Source organism: Doryrhamphus excisus, linkage group LG7 (assembly GCF_037039965.1).
Source record: "Doryrhamphus excisus strain RoL-2023G ecotype Guam linkage group LG7, RoL_Dexc_Guam_v1.1, whole genome shotgun sequence".
NCBI classification, from domain to species: domain Eukaryota; kingdom Metazoa; phylum Chordata; class Actinopteri; order Syngnathiformes; family Syngnathidae; genus Doryrhamphus; species Doryrhamphus excisus.
The window spans coordinates 8752894-8771760 of NC_136363.1; the positions used below are offsets into that span (position 1 = coordinate 8752894).

Here is an 18867-nt window from a genome sequence, read left to right on the forward strand (position 1 = left end):
TACCATACGAGATTGCTTTCATTCGGTTTATTTCATTTTATTCCACTTTCTGTTTCGGTCTTTTATGAATTATTGTAAAAGCCAAATACAATTTTTAGTTGTCTAGTAGACTTAAAGTACATCAACACCAGGCATAGTGATTGGTTTATGTGTGGGGTGCCGCAGGGTTCCCTTATTGGTCCCCTAGTTTTCTCAATTTATCTAATTGGGTCACATCCGCTCCTTTAGTGAACCTAGGGCAAACTATGATGCCCAATTCTCTTAACCAGATGATTTTGTGATGAGATTAAGAAGACGGGGGCAATACTTTTAGCTATGGCAGTTTCAGACGTCTGGTCTGAGGAGCCAGGAATGGTGGGACATTGACGTGAACCACTTCAGCTTCTTAAACTCATTTTCACAGGACAAAAAGAACTTTCCCACAGTACCTCTCCCCAACTCTTGCATGGCAAAACACACCGATACATGGAACCCGAACGTTCAGGCAGCAATATCATTGGATAAATATCGTATTTCTGCAGTGTCAAAGTGAACACAGCCCCAGAAACCTTGAGGTGATCTTGGACCAGACCCTGTTATGAAACACCACTCCAATCCTGTTGGGGTTTTTTTCCCAACCTTTGAAAATCACAAAACGGTGTTTTAGTCTGTCTGGTAAGTACTTTATTACCTTGACTTGTAGCTAGGCAAAAATGTGTGTCATAAACAACACTTAATGGATTATAATGCACTCCCTGCATTTTAGACTCCTCTAATGTGTCCAGTACCATTACCTGTAGACATGCTGGACTGTAGACTTTTAATCCATAGCTTCGAGGCATCACTTCAAAAAGAACATTCCAGAAGATTGCAGGAGAAATAGGTATTGATCCAATGTTTTGCCTGGACTTTCACGACATTTTGAGGAAGGTGTCCATTTAGCATTGTACTGAAAATGTTTTGTGCTAGGATATATTCTTTTTAACTCCTGGCAGGAGCATGCTGGGGACCTGGGGACCCGGGGACCCACATTGATTACTGGTGAGAAGAGTTTGAAGCGCTTTCTGTCCTGCATTCACCAGGAAGTCAGGTGGATGTTCTCTCATTTCAGTATACTGTATCGTGGGGCTCAAACTCATGCAAAGGATACACAGATGTTCACTAAGGGTTGAAGGCTTACAAAAAACTGATCGCACACATGCTTCACTTAGTGTGCTTTCACAGTACCTGCATGGGGAAGCTATTATGCCCACCTTTCAATTTATTAATGTTTGTTCTGCAAACAAAACGAGGAAGATGAGGTAGGAGTCTTGACTGAGTCAATATTTAATTAAATTTAAAGTATTAAATGTGTGCAATTGGATCAACAGGAAGCACCTACTCCACACAGATACTCAAGGATGATCCAGCTGTTTTTTTTTTCCATTTCATTTACATCATGTTTTCATTTTAGCTAGGGGACATGCATAACTAAAACAATGGAGCATTAGCAGCCTCTAGAGGTCAATGACTGTTAGCACCATTATGTGCTGTGGAAACCCTGTTTTGTGACACAAGTACCAGCCAGACCTGACTTGCTTCAACTAACCATCCCACCATACAAATAAAACTATTGTTATTGTTGATCTTCAATTTCAAATACATCTCCTGGCTGTTTTATTCACTTTCACTTGTGTTCATTTGTCAGGGCTGACTTATTTCTGTTGACATGACATACATACGTAAATGTAGTAGGCTGAGCGATGTCCATTTACCCCAATTGGCAATCTCTGCTGTACCTACAAGAGGATACAAATGTTAAAAGTTTAGCATTATAAGAATAATATTAAGAATTAAGTTATAAGGTGCATACACACTCATATAAATTCATAGAATACAATGTATTCACTAGCTCTGAACTAAGTATGAAATAAAATTATATGCTGTGCATAAAACCAAATAAAAATAAATAACCCTACCAAAATAAATAAATACCAAATAAAATGGAAAAATGTACCCTTAATAATTGAGCAAAGGACTGAATAAAGAGTAAAACTGCTTTTCTTTTCTATTTGTTAGTCATTTGATCGAATCAACAATCCAGCCTTTATACTAGGTGTGGTGTAATTTTGTTCACTAAAAGAATAGATTGATCCTACCAGTCCTGTAGTACCGAGCAGTGGTCAGCAGAGGGCAGAGTGGGTCGCCGTCATGTTCTACTGTTTATTGAACTCCATATTTTGTCATTCTAAAAAAAACATGAAATATGCATAAATACAAGTAAAACACTGGCGACAATAAAGAACACGTCACTTCTGCCTCGTAAATTAGTGCTCGTTCAAAACAATACAGCCCACTTTTTTGGGAGTGGGACTGTTCAACATCCACCATAAGCTTCACCACAGAACATAAACACACCATATTGTCTCACGTCGCTTTGTGTTACAGGCATCCACTGAGTAACTTGGTTTCAGTGTTCCTTTTTAACATTGAGCTCATTTAGCAAACACACACATTTATACACCATACTTCGGTGGAAACATGTTAGCAAAAGCTTGTAACTGCATATAGATTGATTGTGTTATGTTAGCACACTTTACCAACCTGCTTGGTATGACAAAAGTAAGACATACTGAGGTGGATGGCGTTCTCATGGCAGCTTCGAGCCGGCGTTTTTTGTTTGTTTGTTTGTTTGTTTGTTTTTTAATCTGGAGCCATTATGGGAAAAGGACGTGACGACAAAGTATTGGCCACTCGTTCTTAAAGTGCTACTCCCCTTGCTGGCGTGGCGGAATATTACTCTTCACTGATTTTCAGAACATGACCTTATGTACATTAAAAAAATTATATATATGCACTATATATATGCACTATATGCATAATATGCACATTCTATTGTATATTGGCTTTTTATACAATGTATTTATTGTTGTTTTATTAATCTTTTAGGGCTTCCTCGTATCAGTTTATGGCCAGACTGTAGCAGTGTGCATGTTTCCTCTGTGTGTGTGTGTATGTGTGTGTGTGTGGAGGGGGGCTTCCTCCCACACAACCTATTAAACGATGACCTCACAAATGGACACAAATTCCTAAAAACACACTGTAGGTCAATGAAATTTCTACTTTACTTTTTTATTGAGAGATGAATTGTCTAAATTCTCTTTAGACTCTTAGTTTCTTAATTGTCTCAACTTATTCTTCATATGCCCTGCCTTTTAAAGGCATGTTACCAGACATCATCATTTTCCAGTTTCATTTTCACTCTTCCCTGAAAATTCCCCTAAAAAGCAAACGCCCATGCAAAGCAAGTTGCATGAATGCATCAGGGTTGGCGAGTCTCCAAGTGACGATCAATCCTCCGTCCTGCTCCTGAACTACAATACTGCGGCTCCAATAACATGAACAGCCAAGGAGCAACACATTTACAAGGCTTTCCTGTATTGACGGCAGTGCAGGAAGTGTTGTTAAAATGCTTAATACCGCTAGTTGATACTGATTATTGGGGCAAGAAGCTTAAAGAGGTTAAAAACTGTAATAAAAACAAGAAATTACATGTGGATCAGGACTTGATGTGCAACACAGCTCATCCTGGTTCCAGCAGGCCCGGCAAAGCATTTTTGGAACTCTTTGAATGCATTGAATATTGTTATCCAAGTTATTTACAATTATGTTAATATTCCAAATATATTATACTTATCAGTGTATTTATTTTAAAATGTTTCTTCTGCCTTACAGTGATATGGGTGGCTTAGGTGAAGAACCAAAAAGATTCCTTGTCCTATGAGGAGCTACAGAAAAATTAAAAACACCTACAACCGAGCTAAAATCACGTTTAACTTCTAATAATGCTTGTTTACGACAACGTATGTGACCTACAGTCATCATTTTCCAGTCTATAGTGTCACTGTGCCAAAAATAAAAAGAATGAATAAAGAATGGTGCAAAACAGGTTTAGTGGGAATATACTGTATGTATAAGTGCCAGAGAGTCCCCACCCACCGTCTCACTCTTGAACTAAAATATAATACAGCAGCACCACCAGAAAGGAGCAACACATTTGCAAGCTTTGCTGTACTTTAGGTAAGGTGGATGTTAATATTATGAGTTTGAATGGAGTGTTAATAAGCTTAATATCACTTGTTGATGCTGATTATAAAGGCAATTAACCTCAATCAAACAAACAAGGAAGTACTATTAAAACAAACATATGTTTACAGTCAGTGATGAATTGGTCTGAACTCTGGACTGTCGTCAGCGGGGCCAACAAATTCTCCACGGCGTTCAGCCACGTCTGGCTCGCCATAGTCTTCTTTCGGGTGTTGGTGTTTGCGTTGGCAGTGCAGCAAATCAGAGGTGATGAGGACCGGGATTTTATGTGCAACACAGACGAACCGGGCTGCAGCATAGTCTGCTACGATGCCATCGTCCCATTCTCTCACTTGCGGCTGTGGGCCATGCAGCTCATCTTTATCACGTGCCCCTCCCTGATGGTGATGGCCCACGTGAAATACCGTCTGAGGAAAGACAAGGCATTTATCGCCAGGCATGGGACTCGTCTGTATAACAATCCTGGGAAAAAACGTGGAGCGTTGTGGTGGACGTACCTGGTAAGAATGAGTGATATAGACTTTTTATTTAATCATTACAAGATCCATCACTGACAACATGTCTGCTTATCTTCAAATAGGTTAGTCTGCTCTTCAAGATCGCCTTCGATGCCGGCTTCCTCTACCTCCTCCAGTATATTTACAACGGCTACGAAGTACCCAGACTGTCCAAGTGCTCTTTGGCGCCGTGCCCCATAACGGTAGACTGCTTTATTTCACGGCCTACAGAGAAGAAAATCTTCATTTTCTTCATGGTGGTTTCCTCTGCCTTCTCCATCTTCACCTGCGTCTGCGAGATTATTTACCTCGTCTGCAAACGCATCATGAAAATCATTTCGTGGATGAATGAAATGAAACGGATTAATGCCATCATCGAGCTTAACAGCATGATTGTGGAAGCAAAACAGAGAACATGAATGTGGATCTTCACAACCAGAAACACATCAACTCATTGATGACTTTTGTAAATAGATTGAATGGCATTTAAATAAAGTTATTTTCCACTTGTGCATTTACAATGATGTTCATTGATTTCTTGACCACAAGTGTTGCAAGACTGACTCAGCATCATACCGGGCATGGTTTATTTGTGGCATCCCGCAAGGTTCTGTCATTGGTCCTCTATTTTTTTCAATGTATTTTCGACCATCTCCCAGATACATTATATTAATGAAACACAATACTACACAATCAATGCCATTTACATTACATTTTCTTTTGGGTAGGAACAATCATGTTTCTGATGCATGTTAATCTTATGTACCTTACCGGAAAATGGCCACAGAAAAATTTAAAATGCCAAAACCAGGAAGACCTGACTCAAATAATGCTTGTTTACATCACCTGCCTTTACTGTGTTCATCAGCTTTCTAAGATAAGATATGCCTTTATTCGTGTGGACTCAGTCAGTGTCAAGGAGCAACCATTGTAGGAGGTTTTCCTGTACTTACCTACTTAAGGTAAGGTGAATGTTGACATGCTTAAAAGCATTGGAGGTTATATTATTTGATGGGAATGTCAAAGTTAAACAACAAGGATATTTTTACATTTTGACAGTCAGCCATGAATTGGTCTGCACTCTGGGCCATTGTCACCGGGGCCAACAAATTCTCCACAGCGTTCAGCCACGTCTGGCTCTCTCTCGTCTTCTTCCAGGTGTTGGTGTTCATGTTGGCGGCACAACCGAAGTGGGGTGACATGGACAAGGATGTTGTCTGCAACACGCACCAACCAGTCTGCAGCAACGTCTGCTACAATGCTATCGTCCCGATCTCTCACATCCGCCTGTGGGCCTTGCAGCTCATCTTTATCACGTGCCCCTCCCTGATGGTGATGGCACATGTGAAATACCGCCTGAGGAAAGAAATGTGCTACAAAGAAACGTACATTGGGGCTAAACTGTATGCAAACCCTGCAAAGAAACGTGGAGGTCTGTGGTGGACTTGGTAAGGTTTAAACAATGTCCCATAAAAGTGTATTGGCCAAAATATATCCCTTGATGATAGAATTTAGACCAGGGGTCTCAAACTCAATTTACTTGGGGGCCACTGGAGCTCGGGTCTGGGTGAGACTGGGCCGCATCAGGTTTTCAAAAAAAAAAACCAAAAAACGCATTTATTAAAAACAAAAAAATTTAAAAAACTTCGCTTTGGTTCCAATTTTCTACAAGAAAAGCTCTGATAAAACATTCCACTGTTCTCAAATATCTTACTTTTTATTTTTCTACACAAAATAAGATGAAAAAAAAGAAAATCAACCAATCAGTAATAAATAAATAAATATAATAATAATAATAAGACGACAAATTATTTTTTTCAGATTAAAATTAACAAAGCATTATTAGAGCCCTGTAGACATCCTACAGAATTCAATGAAATAATTAGTGCCGATCAATACTGAAATATCGATACTTCAGATATCAGCTCTGTCAAGTCAAACTTGAGATTTAGACACGTCAACAAAAATGGGAGGTGGAACCTTGGTGACATCAATCGCGGCCGGACCGGAATAAGTGGCGCACACCAGCGCAGGTGGAGCAATCAAGCAAACAGCGGCACCAGGCAGAGACTGTTTCGCTATCGTTTGTAAGTCGCCATAAAAATCAGAGCATCTACAAACACCAGAGAGGCAGCCGGTAAGACGCCAAACTGTTTCAGTGTGAAGAATCGGTACTAACGGTAGCTTAGCCACGGCGTCTAGTGCGTGGCTTGGTTAATGCTCACGTGCACTGATGTGTCAAACTCTTATTGGTATAGTGGCTAACTTGATTTAATGTGGTTGAAATTGTGACGGGTGTAAGTAGTTAGCTTATATTGTTGCGTATGCATTAAGTACGTTTATTTCACTTTGGTTTGGAAATGTGATTTGAAAGCTAACTGAATTTTATTTAATTTTATTTAATGCTAAGGGTAATTAAGAGTGAGGCATGGATTTGTGACTTTGCACAGAATTTAAATATGTTTCTTTCTTCTTTTTTTTTTTTATTGAAAGGTTTTTCACCTAATTTCAAGTGGCAAACTGCACCCTAAATTGCAAGCGAAAATAAAAGATGCAAAACAGGACAAGCCGCTTGTTGAGTGAATACGCTTCCTACACCTCTGGGTAGATGGCTCATCCCCTTCAAGTGGGGATTGTAAAGGGAACTTGACAAGCTCTATTGACACTTTTGATACTTCAGTCAGTTAAGGTCATGAATTGGGAATAAAGTTTTATCCATTTTCTTATTCTCACTGTATGCTGGAGCCTATCCCAACTGTCTTTTTGCAGATTATTATTATTATTTTACTTATTTTCTTTTTTATATTTCAGACACATTTACACATATTTTATATGATTTAGTTTAGTCTTGTTCTATGTTAGCTTGGGTTAGCATGTATATATCAGGGATTTAATTGGTTTGCTTCTGGTGTCCCACAGGGATCTGTTGTCGGTCCACTATTTGTCTCTATATATCTCCTTATCTACATTTTTTGTTAGCTTTGTGGTAACTGTGTATCCAAAAACGGCATCATTGCCCATCAGGGATGTGTGTTACATTTGCACTTTTAATTTGTAGTGCTCCATATTATGCTGTCAGCGTGTCACAGGGACCATTTTTGGCTGCTCTGAGGCGGACCTCTCAGCAGAACTCGCTACTGTCATGTGTCACTAGTCACTTTTGAGGAAATATGTCTGTATGGTTGTGAACGTTGGCAACATTGAGAGGGTGGAATATACACTTTGAACACACTTCTGCTTATTTCCAATTATATCAATTGTGCAAATCCATTTTTTTATTTTTACTTAACTAGGTTCAACCTTGCTAATTAGGCTTATTCATTTCACTTTAACCTAAATTACCGTACTTGTTGACCAGCCCTCTTAATTAAATGAAGTTTAGAATTTTGGTCCCATTTTCCCCATCACTTAGTTTCATTTTCTCTATTGTGAAAATTCCCCCCTAACAAGCTCAGTTGAAATAAATACGACAGTGTCGCTCCACCCACCTCGTCTATGAAAGCTTTGTTTTATCCACCTGGCTGTCAGTCAAGCTCTTTTCGAAGGCTTCTAAGGTATGGTGCTTGTTGACATTATGTAATGCGCGTCTACGTGTTTAGAATGTTGTTATGTTTCTCGGAACATACGAGGCATGTGTGTCTTTGTTTGTTTGTTCAGTTAAAATACTTAATACCGCCGGATTTTGCTGATTGTTGGTGTATGGGTCTGGGAAAAGTAACCAAAAAATAGGAGATTGCCAAGTACATTCATCTTGCAGGAGTTGTAACATTGGTTGATATTGAACATTATGCTTGTAAAGACCTATTTGTGGAGTTTGGGTATATGAAAAACATTAGAAGTATTTCATAAATTTGCCTTCATTGAAAAAAAAATTGTTTTTAAGGAAATATATAATCAAAATGTATAATCAAAAATATGTGCTGTAGTTTTTAAAGGAGAAAAGATGGTGGGAAGGGCCGCACCTTGCCATCCTGGAGCGTTGACATGGCGATGAAAAAGAACACACTTACAGCTTGCTCAACCGGTACGGCAGGTCACATGAGTAACACGAGAACGGTGTGGCGGATGATCTCGTTTTACATGATAACAAAGAAGGCTTTTAAAATTTAAAAGCCAAATTTCCTAACATTATTCTGTGTCACACGTTTTTGTTTATTTGCCTTTTGGATGATACAAAATACATCACATAACATCGTTTTAAAGCATGATTTGTCAGGAGGGAAATGGAAAGCAAGGCGCTCACGGCTGATTGGATGGTTAGACTTGGCGTCATTGATAATATTTCATTCAGCTGTCCTTCCACGTTCATTCTCCCCTATGCTAACTTCCTGTTTTTTTATTTGACTTTTATTCACCACACATATTTTGTTTATTGGGTGCAGTACACACCCTTGCAGGCGTTAAGCCAACTGCATAGCTAGAGGAGGTGGAAGCAATCTGAGAGGACCAACTCAAAGTAGAAACAAACAGTGATTAAGATATCCTATGGTGGCATCCAATTGGTTTAGTCGCTGCCATATGCAATGTGGGATTATAGAGATGACAAACATGAAAGCCTGCCTGCATATTTGAATACGTGACTAATCGACTGGAGAGTCCATCTCGGCAGTGAAGAGGGATCAACCACAGAATGGTGACAAGGGATAGAATTGACTTTACAAAAACAATGTTGGGAAAATTGTCCACTTTGGTGTTATGCTAGTAAATCCTTAAAAACATATTGTAAGGGTGTTTTTTCTCATGCGTTAAGAAACTAAGAAAAATTGAGCTAATAGTACAAATTCCAATTCCTCAAACTACTACTAATGAATATGCATGTCAATGCTGTCTTGTAAGTCAAAGGTAGATGATTGAAGTTTGATGTCATGTGGGTTATGATGATGCAAGGTGCAATATAAGGACAAGCTTGCTATAATCATATACTGTATAGATTGGATGTCAGGTATTCGCTAATTTTCCTCTTCCTTTTCCTACTTCAGGGTAGGAAACCTGTCCACCTGTCTTCCACCCCCCCCAGGCAGCAGCTATGAATTGGTCTGCCCTGGAGTCCCTCCTCAGCGGAGTCAACAAGTACTCCACGTCATTCGGTCGCGTCTGGCTCTCCGTAGTCTTCGTCTTCCGGGTGTTGGTGTTCGTGGTGGCGGCGCAAAGAGTGTGGGGTGATGAGAGCAAGGACTTCGTGTGCAACACGGCTCAGCCGGGCTGCAGCAACGTGTGCTACGACGCCATCTTCCCCATCTCTCACATCCGCCTGTGGGCCCTGCAGCTCATCTTTGTCACGTGCCCCTCCCTGTTGGTGACGGCACATGTGAAATACCGCGAGAAGAAAGACATGGTGTACACCCAAGCCAACAATGGGGCTCATCTTTATGCCAACCCGGGGAAGAAACGTGGAGGTCTGTGGTGGACCTACTTGGTAAGAATGAGTAAGATGAGCGTATTGGAAGTATGATGGCCAAAATCTAACCATTTACCACCACAATTCCATCCCTTCTGTCCAATTAGGTGAGCCTGCTGTTCAAGATCAGCTTTGACGGTGGCTTCCTTTACCTCCTCCACCACATTTACCACGGCTTCGACATGCCCCGACTGTCCAAGTGCTCCCTGGATCCATGCCCCAACACCGTGGACTGCTACATTTCACGGCCTACAGAGAAGAAAATCTTCACCCTCTTTATGGTGGTCTCCTCTGTTGTCTGCATCTTCATGTGCATCTGCGAGATGATTTACCTCATCTGCAAACGCGCCATGAAAAACAAAATGAAGAGGAACGAAAGGAAGTGGAAGGAGTTCTCCGGCAAACAGGAAATGACCCCGCTGTCGCCGCCCAGGTCTAAAACGTCTATCAGGATTGATCCCACCGCTTCCGTCCACAACCTCAATAACATGACGGCTGAGGAAGGACAGAAACCGCAACAAAATGGCAAAGTGGAGCACAGTAAGGAGATATAAGGCTCTGCTGAGGAACATTTTCATCAATTCTGGGATGACTTGTGTAAATAGACTGACTTGCTTGTCACATTAAGGTACCTTCATGTAAATACTGCAGGTTCTGGATGTTTGTGGATGTATTTTAGTGTAACAAATTCACTCATTAGTCCCTAACAACAAAAAAAGGTCAGCTTCCCAAAAACTGCTGCTAAAATAATTTCAAAATAATGTTGCCTCCACCCAAAAAGTCAATCTAAAAAAAAACGACTTCAGCCTGAAATATAAATATCAAATATAAATTTTATGTTGGTCAGTCAAAGGCCAGTATGTTTACATAGCTTGATTGCTTGTTTTTTTTTTTAAACAAAGCCAAAATAAAAACACAAACGCACTTTAAAAATCCAGCATCAATAACAACACATATTTATCATTTCAGCACATTTGCAGAAAACACTTAAGAGGTGATACATTTTGCTGCATGCTTTGAATGGGAAAAGGTAGTGCTACCTAGTGGACAAATTAAAGAGACAGTCGTTCAACTTCAGATCTGAAAGGATTGCATTAGTTTTTGTTATGATGAATGCGGAGTCAATAATCCAGTGGTTTTTAACTGGATTTTCTATTCGCATTATGTGGGTTTTTGTGTTGCTTTGACAATTAATCTAATTAATCTAACACAATTTGAAAAATGACACCTATATTTATTCAAACAGCCAAAATAGCTTAAAAAGCAGCACTCGGATGGGTTTTAATAATGATCGGATGTTCTCAAAATGGTCAAATATTGGCAATAAATACTGAAACTAAATGGTAAACCAGAAAATACTCAATTATAGTGCCCTCCATGGAAAACACAGCTTATGAGCACCAAGCACTTTTTTGTTATTATTATTGAAGTAATTTGTTTCATGTTTCTGGCTCACATTAGCACTAAGGATATTCTATCACTTGATGAAGACAGTTGCTACAATGCATATTACATAGGGCCATGATTGTTACATATTATATTTTGTATTTATTGTTTTGTGCGCTGCAAAGTAAAATCATTTTTAGTATATGTCTTGTTTGTCTATTTATTTTTTTAGTCAAAAACAGGCATGAAATAATCGTGATCGTGATCAAAATGTAAAACAAGCATACCCATGTTGATAAATAGACCATCAACAGGATAGTACGATATAGAGTGACAATGAACAACATATGTGCATTCTATGCATGGTCACAGTCAGTATCGGTATGCACGTCATGAGAGAAATGAGTCATTTTGGCTCGGTGTTGTCATCCTATTTACACTCTCTTGTCCAATCAAAATCAAGATCGCTGGGTGCGGTTTAGACTGATGGCAAAAAAGAACCAATCACTGCTCAGCCTCCTCTGCAGGACCGGTCTTCCGGTAAAAGGAAATCCAGGGAGTCAGTAAAAATGAGTTACCAGTACGGAAAGGTAGAGTAATTCTTCCTACTTATTTTGAATGTATTTCATTGGGACGCGACGTTGTCATTAACATGTTATTGCTTGACAATTGTTTGTGATTTCCGGTTTAATAGGCGTTGATTCGATGCTAAATGTTGTTAGCATCTGGCTTCGCAGCCTTAGTTGATATATTGCACTACACGTCAGACAAACTACCATTGAAGAATTAAACATACAACCAGTGAAAATGCGTTGCTTTAACTGTAAAAGTAGTGTCGATATCCTATTTACTGAACAATATTGTTAAACGTCAATAAATATTTGCAATGAATTGTACTTAGGGCTATCCAGGACAGCCGTCTGCACCTCATGCTCCATACAGTGGAGGGAGTGGCCCATATGGCCCGGCACCCTCTGCTCCATATGGGGGTACAGCAGGCCCACCAGGAGGCCAGTATGGACCAGGACAAGGCGGGCACTATGGACCTGGACCAGGAGGCGCTTATGGCGGTTACGGTGGACACCCTCACGGTGCACCTTACAGGCAACCCGCTCCTTCAGGTACTGTGACGACAATCCGACAAACCGTAATCTTCTTCCCAACACATTCCTGCTTCTGTCCATAGGGAACATCCCTCCTGGTGTTAACGCAGAAGCCCAGCAGTGGTTCCAGAGTGTCGACACGGACCATAGCGGCTTCATCAATATGAAGGAGCTCAAACAGGCGCTGGTCAACTCAAACTGGTCCACTTTTAACGATGAGACGTGCCTCATGATGATCAGTGAGTCCTACATCTTTTGTTAAATGCATAACGTCTTTAAATGCCTTTATCTGCATGATGTGTTTTCCTGTTAGACATGTTTGACAAGACAAGGTCAGGTCGCATGGACCTTTTTGGCTTCTCTGCCTTATGGGACTTCATGCAAAGGTGGAGAACTCTCTTTCAGCAATATGACCGGGACCGCTCAGGTTCTATTAGCGGGACAGAGCTACATCAAGGTAAGCCCTTTAAAAAAAAAATTAATACTAGAAGGCTCTGTTTCATCTCACTTGGGGATCTTTCCTCCAGCTCTTGCGCAGATGGGCTACAACATGAGCCCACAATTTTCCGAGGCCTTGGTGCGGCGCTTCAGTGTCCATGCTGCACGTCCGGGCATCCAATTAGACCGCTTCATCCAGGTGTGCACGCAACTGGAGAGCATGACGCACGTCTTCAGGGAGAAAGACACGAACAGGACAGGAAACATCCGCCTCAACTATGAGGATTTCCTATCGGGTGCCATCACCAGGCTAATGTGAGCATCCCAGTGACAGTCAGGCCTCCCATGCCTCCCTGCATTCGGTACACCAGCCAGTAGATCCTGCGGCTTGATGCTACATATAGTTGACACCAAAACAAATAAGGGCTAGAGGTGAAGTAGTGACATTTCCACCACAGAGGCCTTTCTGTTTATTGGGACAGTTACTCTTTTGATTTTTCTCAAAGATGGGTCTCATAAATACTCCCTTTTACATGTCTGCTAAACTGGAGTAATTTAGAGTTGGTACTAAATGATAAACATATTTATATATTAAAAGAATTATGTCATGATCCCAAGCACTAAATTGAAAGTATTTCAATGTTTTTAACTAACACCTCATGATTGTAGAATCCACAAAAAGTATCTTTGGACCTCCATACCACCGATTAGCTGCAAATATATCCCTGTGTCTATATTTAATGAACAGATTGTATTTTACATTCCACTGAGACATGCCAAATATTTTTTTAATGTCAAAACAAATAAAGAGCTATTTCATAAAGTGTTTTCCTGATGAATGACTCATTTAAATATGCTGTGATTACGGGAAATGTTTTTGAAAAGTCTGCAATGTAATATTTAAACCACTAGATGGTGCTGGCTACACTTATAGTGAAAATAGTAAAGCCGCCTGTAGAGAACGAAGAAGAATTTCTGACCAATCACGTAACAAGCTGGGCGGGTCTGCACCCCTCGGAAGTTACGTTCATCCGCTGCGGCACCAACGTGAAAACGGTGAAGGTGAGTCAAATAACACAATGTTACTGCTCAATTAAAATTGAAATAGTAAAATAATACAGAAAATGGGCACTTGGATGTGTTTCGTTAAATATACACCCGGTGTAGGGTTGGCGCCACAATATGAACTGCGGGTAGATAATAAACCGGCCATCCCAAGGTGCGAAGTAAATGAAGAGTCACTCATTTACAGGGCAGTATTTGAGAATTACAAATAATTACAAAATACAGTCAAACTCTAACGTCAGTCTGTATACGCGAAGAACCGCTGTTCTACCGGGTGTAGAACCATGAATGATTTTAAGTAATGATCTGTTGTTGTGTAAGGGCTGAACATAAATGACTGTATAACTGTCAGGTGATCAGAATCCTCCCAAAGCGAAGTACACAAAATAGCGTAACATAATGTGATTTTTAAAAGTATACATAGCAATAAAGTGAACATGCAGCGACCAGAACAACTCAACTCACAACAATCTTTCCAATTTTAGTGCGTTTGTTAGGTTTTACCACAAGGGGGCGCTACCCCTGAAGAAGTCAGGTAAAACCCCAAGCATTTATCTGTCACCTAAAATGAACAAATTGTCTTTCAATCTCTCAGACGTGCACATCATGTGGCCTGTTGTGTGGACAGCCATGCGGACCTACGCTCCGTACATCACCTTTCCTGTGGCCTTTGTGGTGGGAGCGGTGGGCTACCACCTGGAGTGGTTCATCAGGGGGACGCCCAAACCCCGCGAGGACAAGAGCATTCTGGAACTGAGGGAGGAGAGGACACTGCAGGAGCAAGCCGGGATGGACGGCACTCAGGTGCTCAGTCTCAAAGACAAAATGGAGTTTACTCCCAAAGCGGCTCTCAACAGGAACCGGCCTGAAGAGAGCTAACCTCATTTTCTTCCAAGCGGGACCCTTTTTTTATAGGATGACAAAATTATTTCTCACAGCTGGTCACTGCACTTTGGAAATAACAATCAAGAAGCATAAGCACGTGTGTACTTTTGATGTTTTCGTCTGTTTTCCACTCTACACTCTTACAGCTACACCAAATGTGACAAAAGGAGCGATTCTTAAGCTGCTATACATGTCAGAAACAGTCACGGGGTCTTTAATGGTATGCAGCCATCTATGTGGGAGGTCTGGTGATGTAGCTTAGTCTGCTTTAGTCCTATTATGGCATGGAACAACATGGAGACTTTCTTATTAGAAAGTTGTAAGCTGTGCACACTGCCTGATTCGACTGTACGTCATGCGGGTGGGGGTGGGTGGGGGGAGGAGGGCGTTGGGAGCCCAAATTGTCCAACTCTGAGAGTCAATCATTGCGGTTCCAGTCTGTAGTGACTATTGTTACAAATGAACTGAGCTTCAAAGTGACAGGAAGGAAGTCAGGATGGCTCATTCAGCCTCATGGAGGAAAGCCTGGAGTCTAAAGGGGAGCGCAAAAGACAAAATAATGCTGAAGGAGGAAGTGGCTGACACATTCATGTGAGGAACCTTGGCCTCTTGTTGCTTGTGAGGAATAAATCATGATAAAAAGATAACACATTGGTTGTACATCACTTTTTTTTTACTTTAATAAGGATTTGGAGTGCATGAGAAAGCAGAAAGGAAAATATAACCTTCTGTATATTGCACAAGCCGGTCGTAACAGAACCAATGTTGTGATAGCTGCCTGCGTTTGCAATTAGCACATTAAAGCGCATGCAGAGGTAAATAAAGCTGCTGGATGCTGACCACTCCTAATCCTTCAAATGTAGGAACTGTTAAAACCAATGTTTCATTCGGACAGACCCTAGCGGTTATTGGCCTTTGCAGACGAGCACCCGGCGACTATTTAATGAATATAATGGCATAATTTGAAGCATGTGAAGAATTTATTCCATAATGTCTATTCCTTTAATCAAATCTTAAGTAGCTTCACTGAATCCCGAGATGTGAAACACATACTTCAATAGGAATCTTTAATGGATTGGAAGACGGCGTCATGAATACGGAACAGACCTTTATGGGAAGGAACTTTTAAAACAGGATTTGTACAAGATGCTGATAATTATTCAGCGCACTGCTGTGTTAAATAATGAAGGTCCATGTCCTCCGAGCTCCAGGAGCTTCTCCCTCGTGTGCCTGAATGTTCCACTCAGCTAACATGGTCCAACTATGGTCTCCGCTCTCACTTTCAGACAACAAATGTAGGAAGAAGATGCTGGACGACGCACGGAGAGGAAGTTAAGAAGGAACGTGTCCTTCTGGGACAGATAAGGACAGGTAACAATGGACCAGCTCCTTACTGTGGGAACTGAACACCAAGCATCCTGGGAACGTGTTTCATTGTTTGTGCTGGAAGATGCTGAATAATGGCTAATCCTGGATGGCCTGTCTGTTTTTTTTAGGCTCTTTTCTAAAGAGGTCCAGTCCAACATCCTGAGTGGACAGACTGGATAGAGCTGCAGGAACAATGCTGCTGAATAAACACACTTTCACATAGGATGCAGGTATGCAAAAATCGCATTTCCATCATGGCGGTGTTCTTATGCGTCTACTAAAGTTGAAGAATCCTTTAAAAAAATCATCCTGCACCCAAACAGTGACCCAGATGACCCCTAAAATGTATATCCCATATCCCATTTCCGACAATTCCTGAAAATTTCATGTAAATCCATTCAGAACTCTTCAAGTTATTACACAAAGCCAGCAAAAACAAAGTGCTTGAAAACTGCACCTAGTCAAAGATCCTCTTCAAGACCAGATCTGGTGCTTTTAAGGGCCTAGTGCACACAATGCCAGTCAAAGATCCTCTCTGAGACAAGGAGGGTTATGCTGTTTAAGTCAAAGATCCTCTATATGTGAAGAGTGCTGCAAAAATGTTAGCAGTTCACAAACTGAACTTTTGGGTGAGTCCGATGAGGCATCGTTCTCCTCCTGGCTCCTGACGGGCAGCGTGGGACAATGCCCTCATTGTCAGGGGGAACAATCCTCAGCACGACAGTCTCTGGGGGAGAAACAATACTGGAAGAGGAAACACATCCAGAGCCACTTCCTGTCCAGAATCTAAATTTAGGGAAGTTTTACTGAGAAGGAAAATGCCCAAATGGAGGGCGAGCTGCTTTGGACTTGCTGTTGTAGGACACGCTCCGACCTACACAGCATCATTCCTCATTCCTGCCCAATAAAAGTCCATCAGCATACTTTTACTAGCGCTGCCTGGCATGTGAATGTCTTCATTAGACTCGTGTTGTTCATTCCCAAGTTCTTGCCTGTTTATGCGGCCTTGTTAAAATGATTTATGTAACAGGAGGTCAGACATTTAGTACCAGATACCAGATTTAGTTCTCAACCTTTCTATCTCGTGTCCCCATGTCGATATTATCACTACCAGAGTAATATCACATCTATCTATACTGCGGACCGAATCATACAAAAACTCTCATTGTATTCTGATTATAATCATGATTAATAAATCTTCAATTTGAAAAAGGTTAGAGTAAAACATATCAGTGCCAGGAATACTGGCCCCTTGTATCGGATCAATATTCGGCAAGATTCACGGAATGAGGTGAGTGGTATAGGCACGTCGTCGTATTATCAGCATCGCCAACTCTGACAGGAAACGCATCAGCGATGACTCCAACAATCTCAGGAAACAGGGTCACAATGGCAAGTCCATCCCGAAGGATTGCATACAGTCTTCCGATACTCCCATCCAATGACACGGCCATAAAGCTAACTGGTCAACATAAAGAATGGACAATCAACAATACGAATGCTCACGCTGGCTCCAGTTGGCAGACACGGGTCGACCCCTGCAATCTGTTCCGTGACACCCCCCCCCCCCCACTCCCCTCACTGTTTCACTTGGTGAAAACACCCACAGTAACAATAACACGACTGCACCAACCTGGACTGAGATAACAAGGCTAAGCGGGAATGCCGGCCAACTTTTAGTGAATAGACTCGGAACCAGGCGGCTTGGATTGTTTTTATGCAACAATAACTGCCAATAAAAGTTCCTCTTTGAGGGACGGCCTTCCTATTATTGTCTAATTGTGCCACATTTCTGTGTAAATGCTGCAAAGCCAAACCAAAAAACATGAGCTACCCAGTGCAACCCAATTTGGATCAGCACCAATCATCTCCCGCAAAGCGCTTCTACTCCTGCACCGATGTACACAAAAGGGTGAAAATTTGCCAAAACATGCTCTACCATTGCGTTGCTTGTGCTATTATTTTCCAGTCAAATACACCACATGGCGGCGCCGTTATTAAACATCGGCATTTGACCCCATAAGTCGGATTGACTTGAGATTTCTCATACTTTTACAAAACACCCACTGTAACTGTAGGATGTTTAGAATCTGGCACACCCATTTAGGGGACTGACAAGCAAATGTGTGTAAAATTTGAGGAAGATTGGTTGAACCAAAAGGGGGCGGGACCTATAGATCATTGGCCATTTACTCGGACCGCAGGCGGCCCATGTGCCACAGGTTCCCCACTGGTGGCAATATTATTGCAGATGGAGACGAGGCAAGCAATCTTCACTCGCTAAATGTACTGCAAAAAAGGTCAGTAAGGATACTTCATAATGCCGCCTACAGAGAACATACTAACTCCGTATTTCTAAAATCACAACTACTTCAACTTGCTGATATAGTTAACCTTCAAACAGCTAAAATAATGCATAAGACTAAAAATAACCAATTACCAAAAAATGTCATCCAATACTTCTCTACAAGAGAGGAGAAATATGATCTCAGGGAAGAAGTACATTTGAAACGCTTATATGCTAGGACTACGTTATGCTAGCCATAGCATTTCAGTATGTGGAATCAAACTATGGAATGGATTGAGTAAGGACCTCAAACAATGCACAACGATGAGCCAATTCAAGAAACAATACAAGCAGTTGATGTTTGCTAAATACAAG

General features: G+C 41.1%; 4 protein-coding genes and 1 long non-coding RNA gene across 7 annotated transcripts; 4 read left to right on the forward strand and 1 right to left on the reverse strand.

Annotated features, from left to right (window-relative positions):
- Positions 1 to 1289: 1289 nt before the first annotated feature.
- On the reverse strand, positions 1290 to 2691 carry LOC131102088 (uncharacterized). Its single transcript, XR_009119399.2, has 3 exons — positions 2563 to 2691; positions 2118 to 2206; positions 1290 to 1757 (listed from the first exon to the last, which is right to left on the reverse strand). It is a non-coding gene; the product is annotated as an uncharacterized LOC131102088 (long non-coding RNA).
- A 1281-nt stretch (positions 2692 to 3972) lies between these two features.
- LOC131101713 (gap junction beta-4 protein-like) lies at positions 3973 to 5083 on the forward strand. Its single transcript, XM_058047054.2, has 3 exons — positions 3973 to 4038; positions 4176 to 4565; positions 4646 to 5083. Exons 2-3 carry the CDS (start codon positions 4182 to 4184, stop codon positions 4979 to 4981), a joined length of 720 nt encoding a protein of 239 aa, XP_057903037.2. The 5' UTR covers positions 3973 to 4038; positions 4176 to 4181; the 3' UTR covers positions 4982 to 5083.
- A 1498-nt stretch (positions 5084 to 6581) lies between these two features.
- LOC131101649 (gap junction beta-3 protein-like) lies at positions 6582 to 11550 on the forward strand. 2 transcript variants are annotated; one of them, XM_078792032.1, is made up of 3 exons: positions 6582 to 6699; positions 9542 to 9978; positions 10068 to 11550. In XM_078792032.1, exons 2-3 carry the CDS (start codon positions 9589 to 9591, stop codon positions 10512 to 10514), a joined length of 837 nt encoding a protein of 278 aa, XP_078648158.1. In that variant the 5' UTR covers positions 6582 to 6699; positions 9542 to 9588; the 3' UTR covers positions 10515 to 11550. The 2 variants fall into 2 exon arrangements, with proteins under 2 accessions (XP_078648158.1, XP_057902945.2); XM_058046962.2 differs by lacking the exon at positions 6582 to 6699 and adding an exon at positions 8102 to 8116.
- A 226-nt stretch (positions 11551 to 11776) lies between these two features.
- On the forward strand, positions 11777 to 13707 carry pef1 (penta-EF-hand domain containing 1). Its single transcript, XM_058047148.2, has 5 exons — positions 11777 to 11936; positions 12248 to 12467; positions 12533 to 12688; positions 12763 to 12906; positions 12977 to 13707. The coding sequence occupies exons 1-5, from the start codon at positions 11916 to 11918 to the stop codon at positions 13204 to 13206; spliced, it is 771 nt and encodes a 256-aa protein (XP_057903131.2). The 5' UTR covers positions 11777 to 11915; the 3' UTR covers positions 13207 to 13707.
- A 133-nt stretch (positions 13708 to 13840) lies between these two features.
- Positions 13841 to 16956, forward strand: smim12 (small integral membrane protein 12). 2 transcript variants are annotated; one of them, XM_078791748.1, is made up of 4 exons: positions 13841 to 13949; positions 14548 to 14756; positions 16124 to 16208; positions 16334 to 16956. In XM_078791748.1, exons 2-4 carry the CDS (start codon positions 14559 to 14561, stop codon positions 16366 to 16368), a joined length of 318 nt encoding a protein of 105 aa, XP_078647874.1. In that variant the 5' UTR covers positions 13841 to 13949; positions 14548 to 14558; the 3' UTR covers positions 16369 to 16956. The 2 variants fall into 2 exon arrangements, with proteins under 2 accessions (XP_078647874.1, XP_057903135.1); XM_058047152.2 differs by lacking the exons at positions 16124 to 16208; positions 16334 to 16956 and having other exon boundaries at positions 14548 to 15205.
- The last annotated feature ends 1911 nt before the right edge of the window (positions 16957 to 18867 follow it).

Bases quoted from the DNA above. Each gene is read 5' to 3' on its own strand.
- LOC131101713 (XM_058047054.2), top strand. From the start codon at position 4,182: ATGAATTGGTCTGAACTCTGGACTGTCGTCAGCGGGGCCAACAAATTC. The intron at 4,566-4,645 runs GTAAGAATGAGT...ATCTTCAAATAG, and splicing joins CGTTGTGGTGGACGTACCTG to GTTAGTCTGCTCTTCAAGAT.
- LOC131101649 (XM_078792032.1), top strand. From the start codon at position 9,589: ATGAATTGGTCTGCCCTGGAGTCCCTCCTCAGCGGAGTCAACAAGTAC. The intron at 9,979-10,067 runs GTAAGAATGAGT...CTGTCCAATTAG, and splicing joins GTCTGTGGTGGACCTACTTG to GTGAGCCTGCTGTTCAAGAT.
- pef1 (XM_058047148.2), top strand. From the start codon at position 11,916: ATGAGTTACCAGTACGGAAAG. The intron at 12,468-12,532 runs GTACTGTGACGA...TTCTGTCCATAG, and splicing joins CAGGCAACCCGCTCCTTCAG to GGAACATCCCTCCTGGTGTT. The intron at 12,907-12,976 runs GTAAGCCCTTTA...TCTTTCCTCCAG, and splicing joins CGGGACAGAGCTACATCAAG to CTCTTGCGCAGATGGGCTAC.
- smim12 (XM_078791748.1), top strand. From the start codon at position 14,559: ATGTGGCCTGTTGTGTGGACAGCCATGCGGACCTACGCTCCGTACATC. The intron at 14,757-16,123 runs GTGCTCAGTCTC...TCTCACTTTCAG, and splicing joins CCGGGATGGACGGCACTCAG to ACAACAAATGTAGGAAGAAG. The intron at 16,209-16,333 runs GTAACAATGGAC...TGTTTTTTTTAG, and splicing joins TCTGGGACAGATAAGGACAG to GCTCTTTTCTAAAGAGGTCC.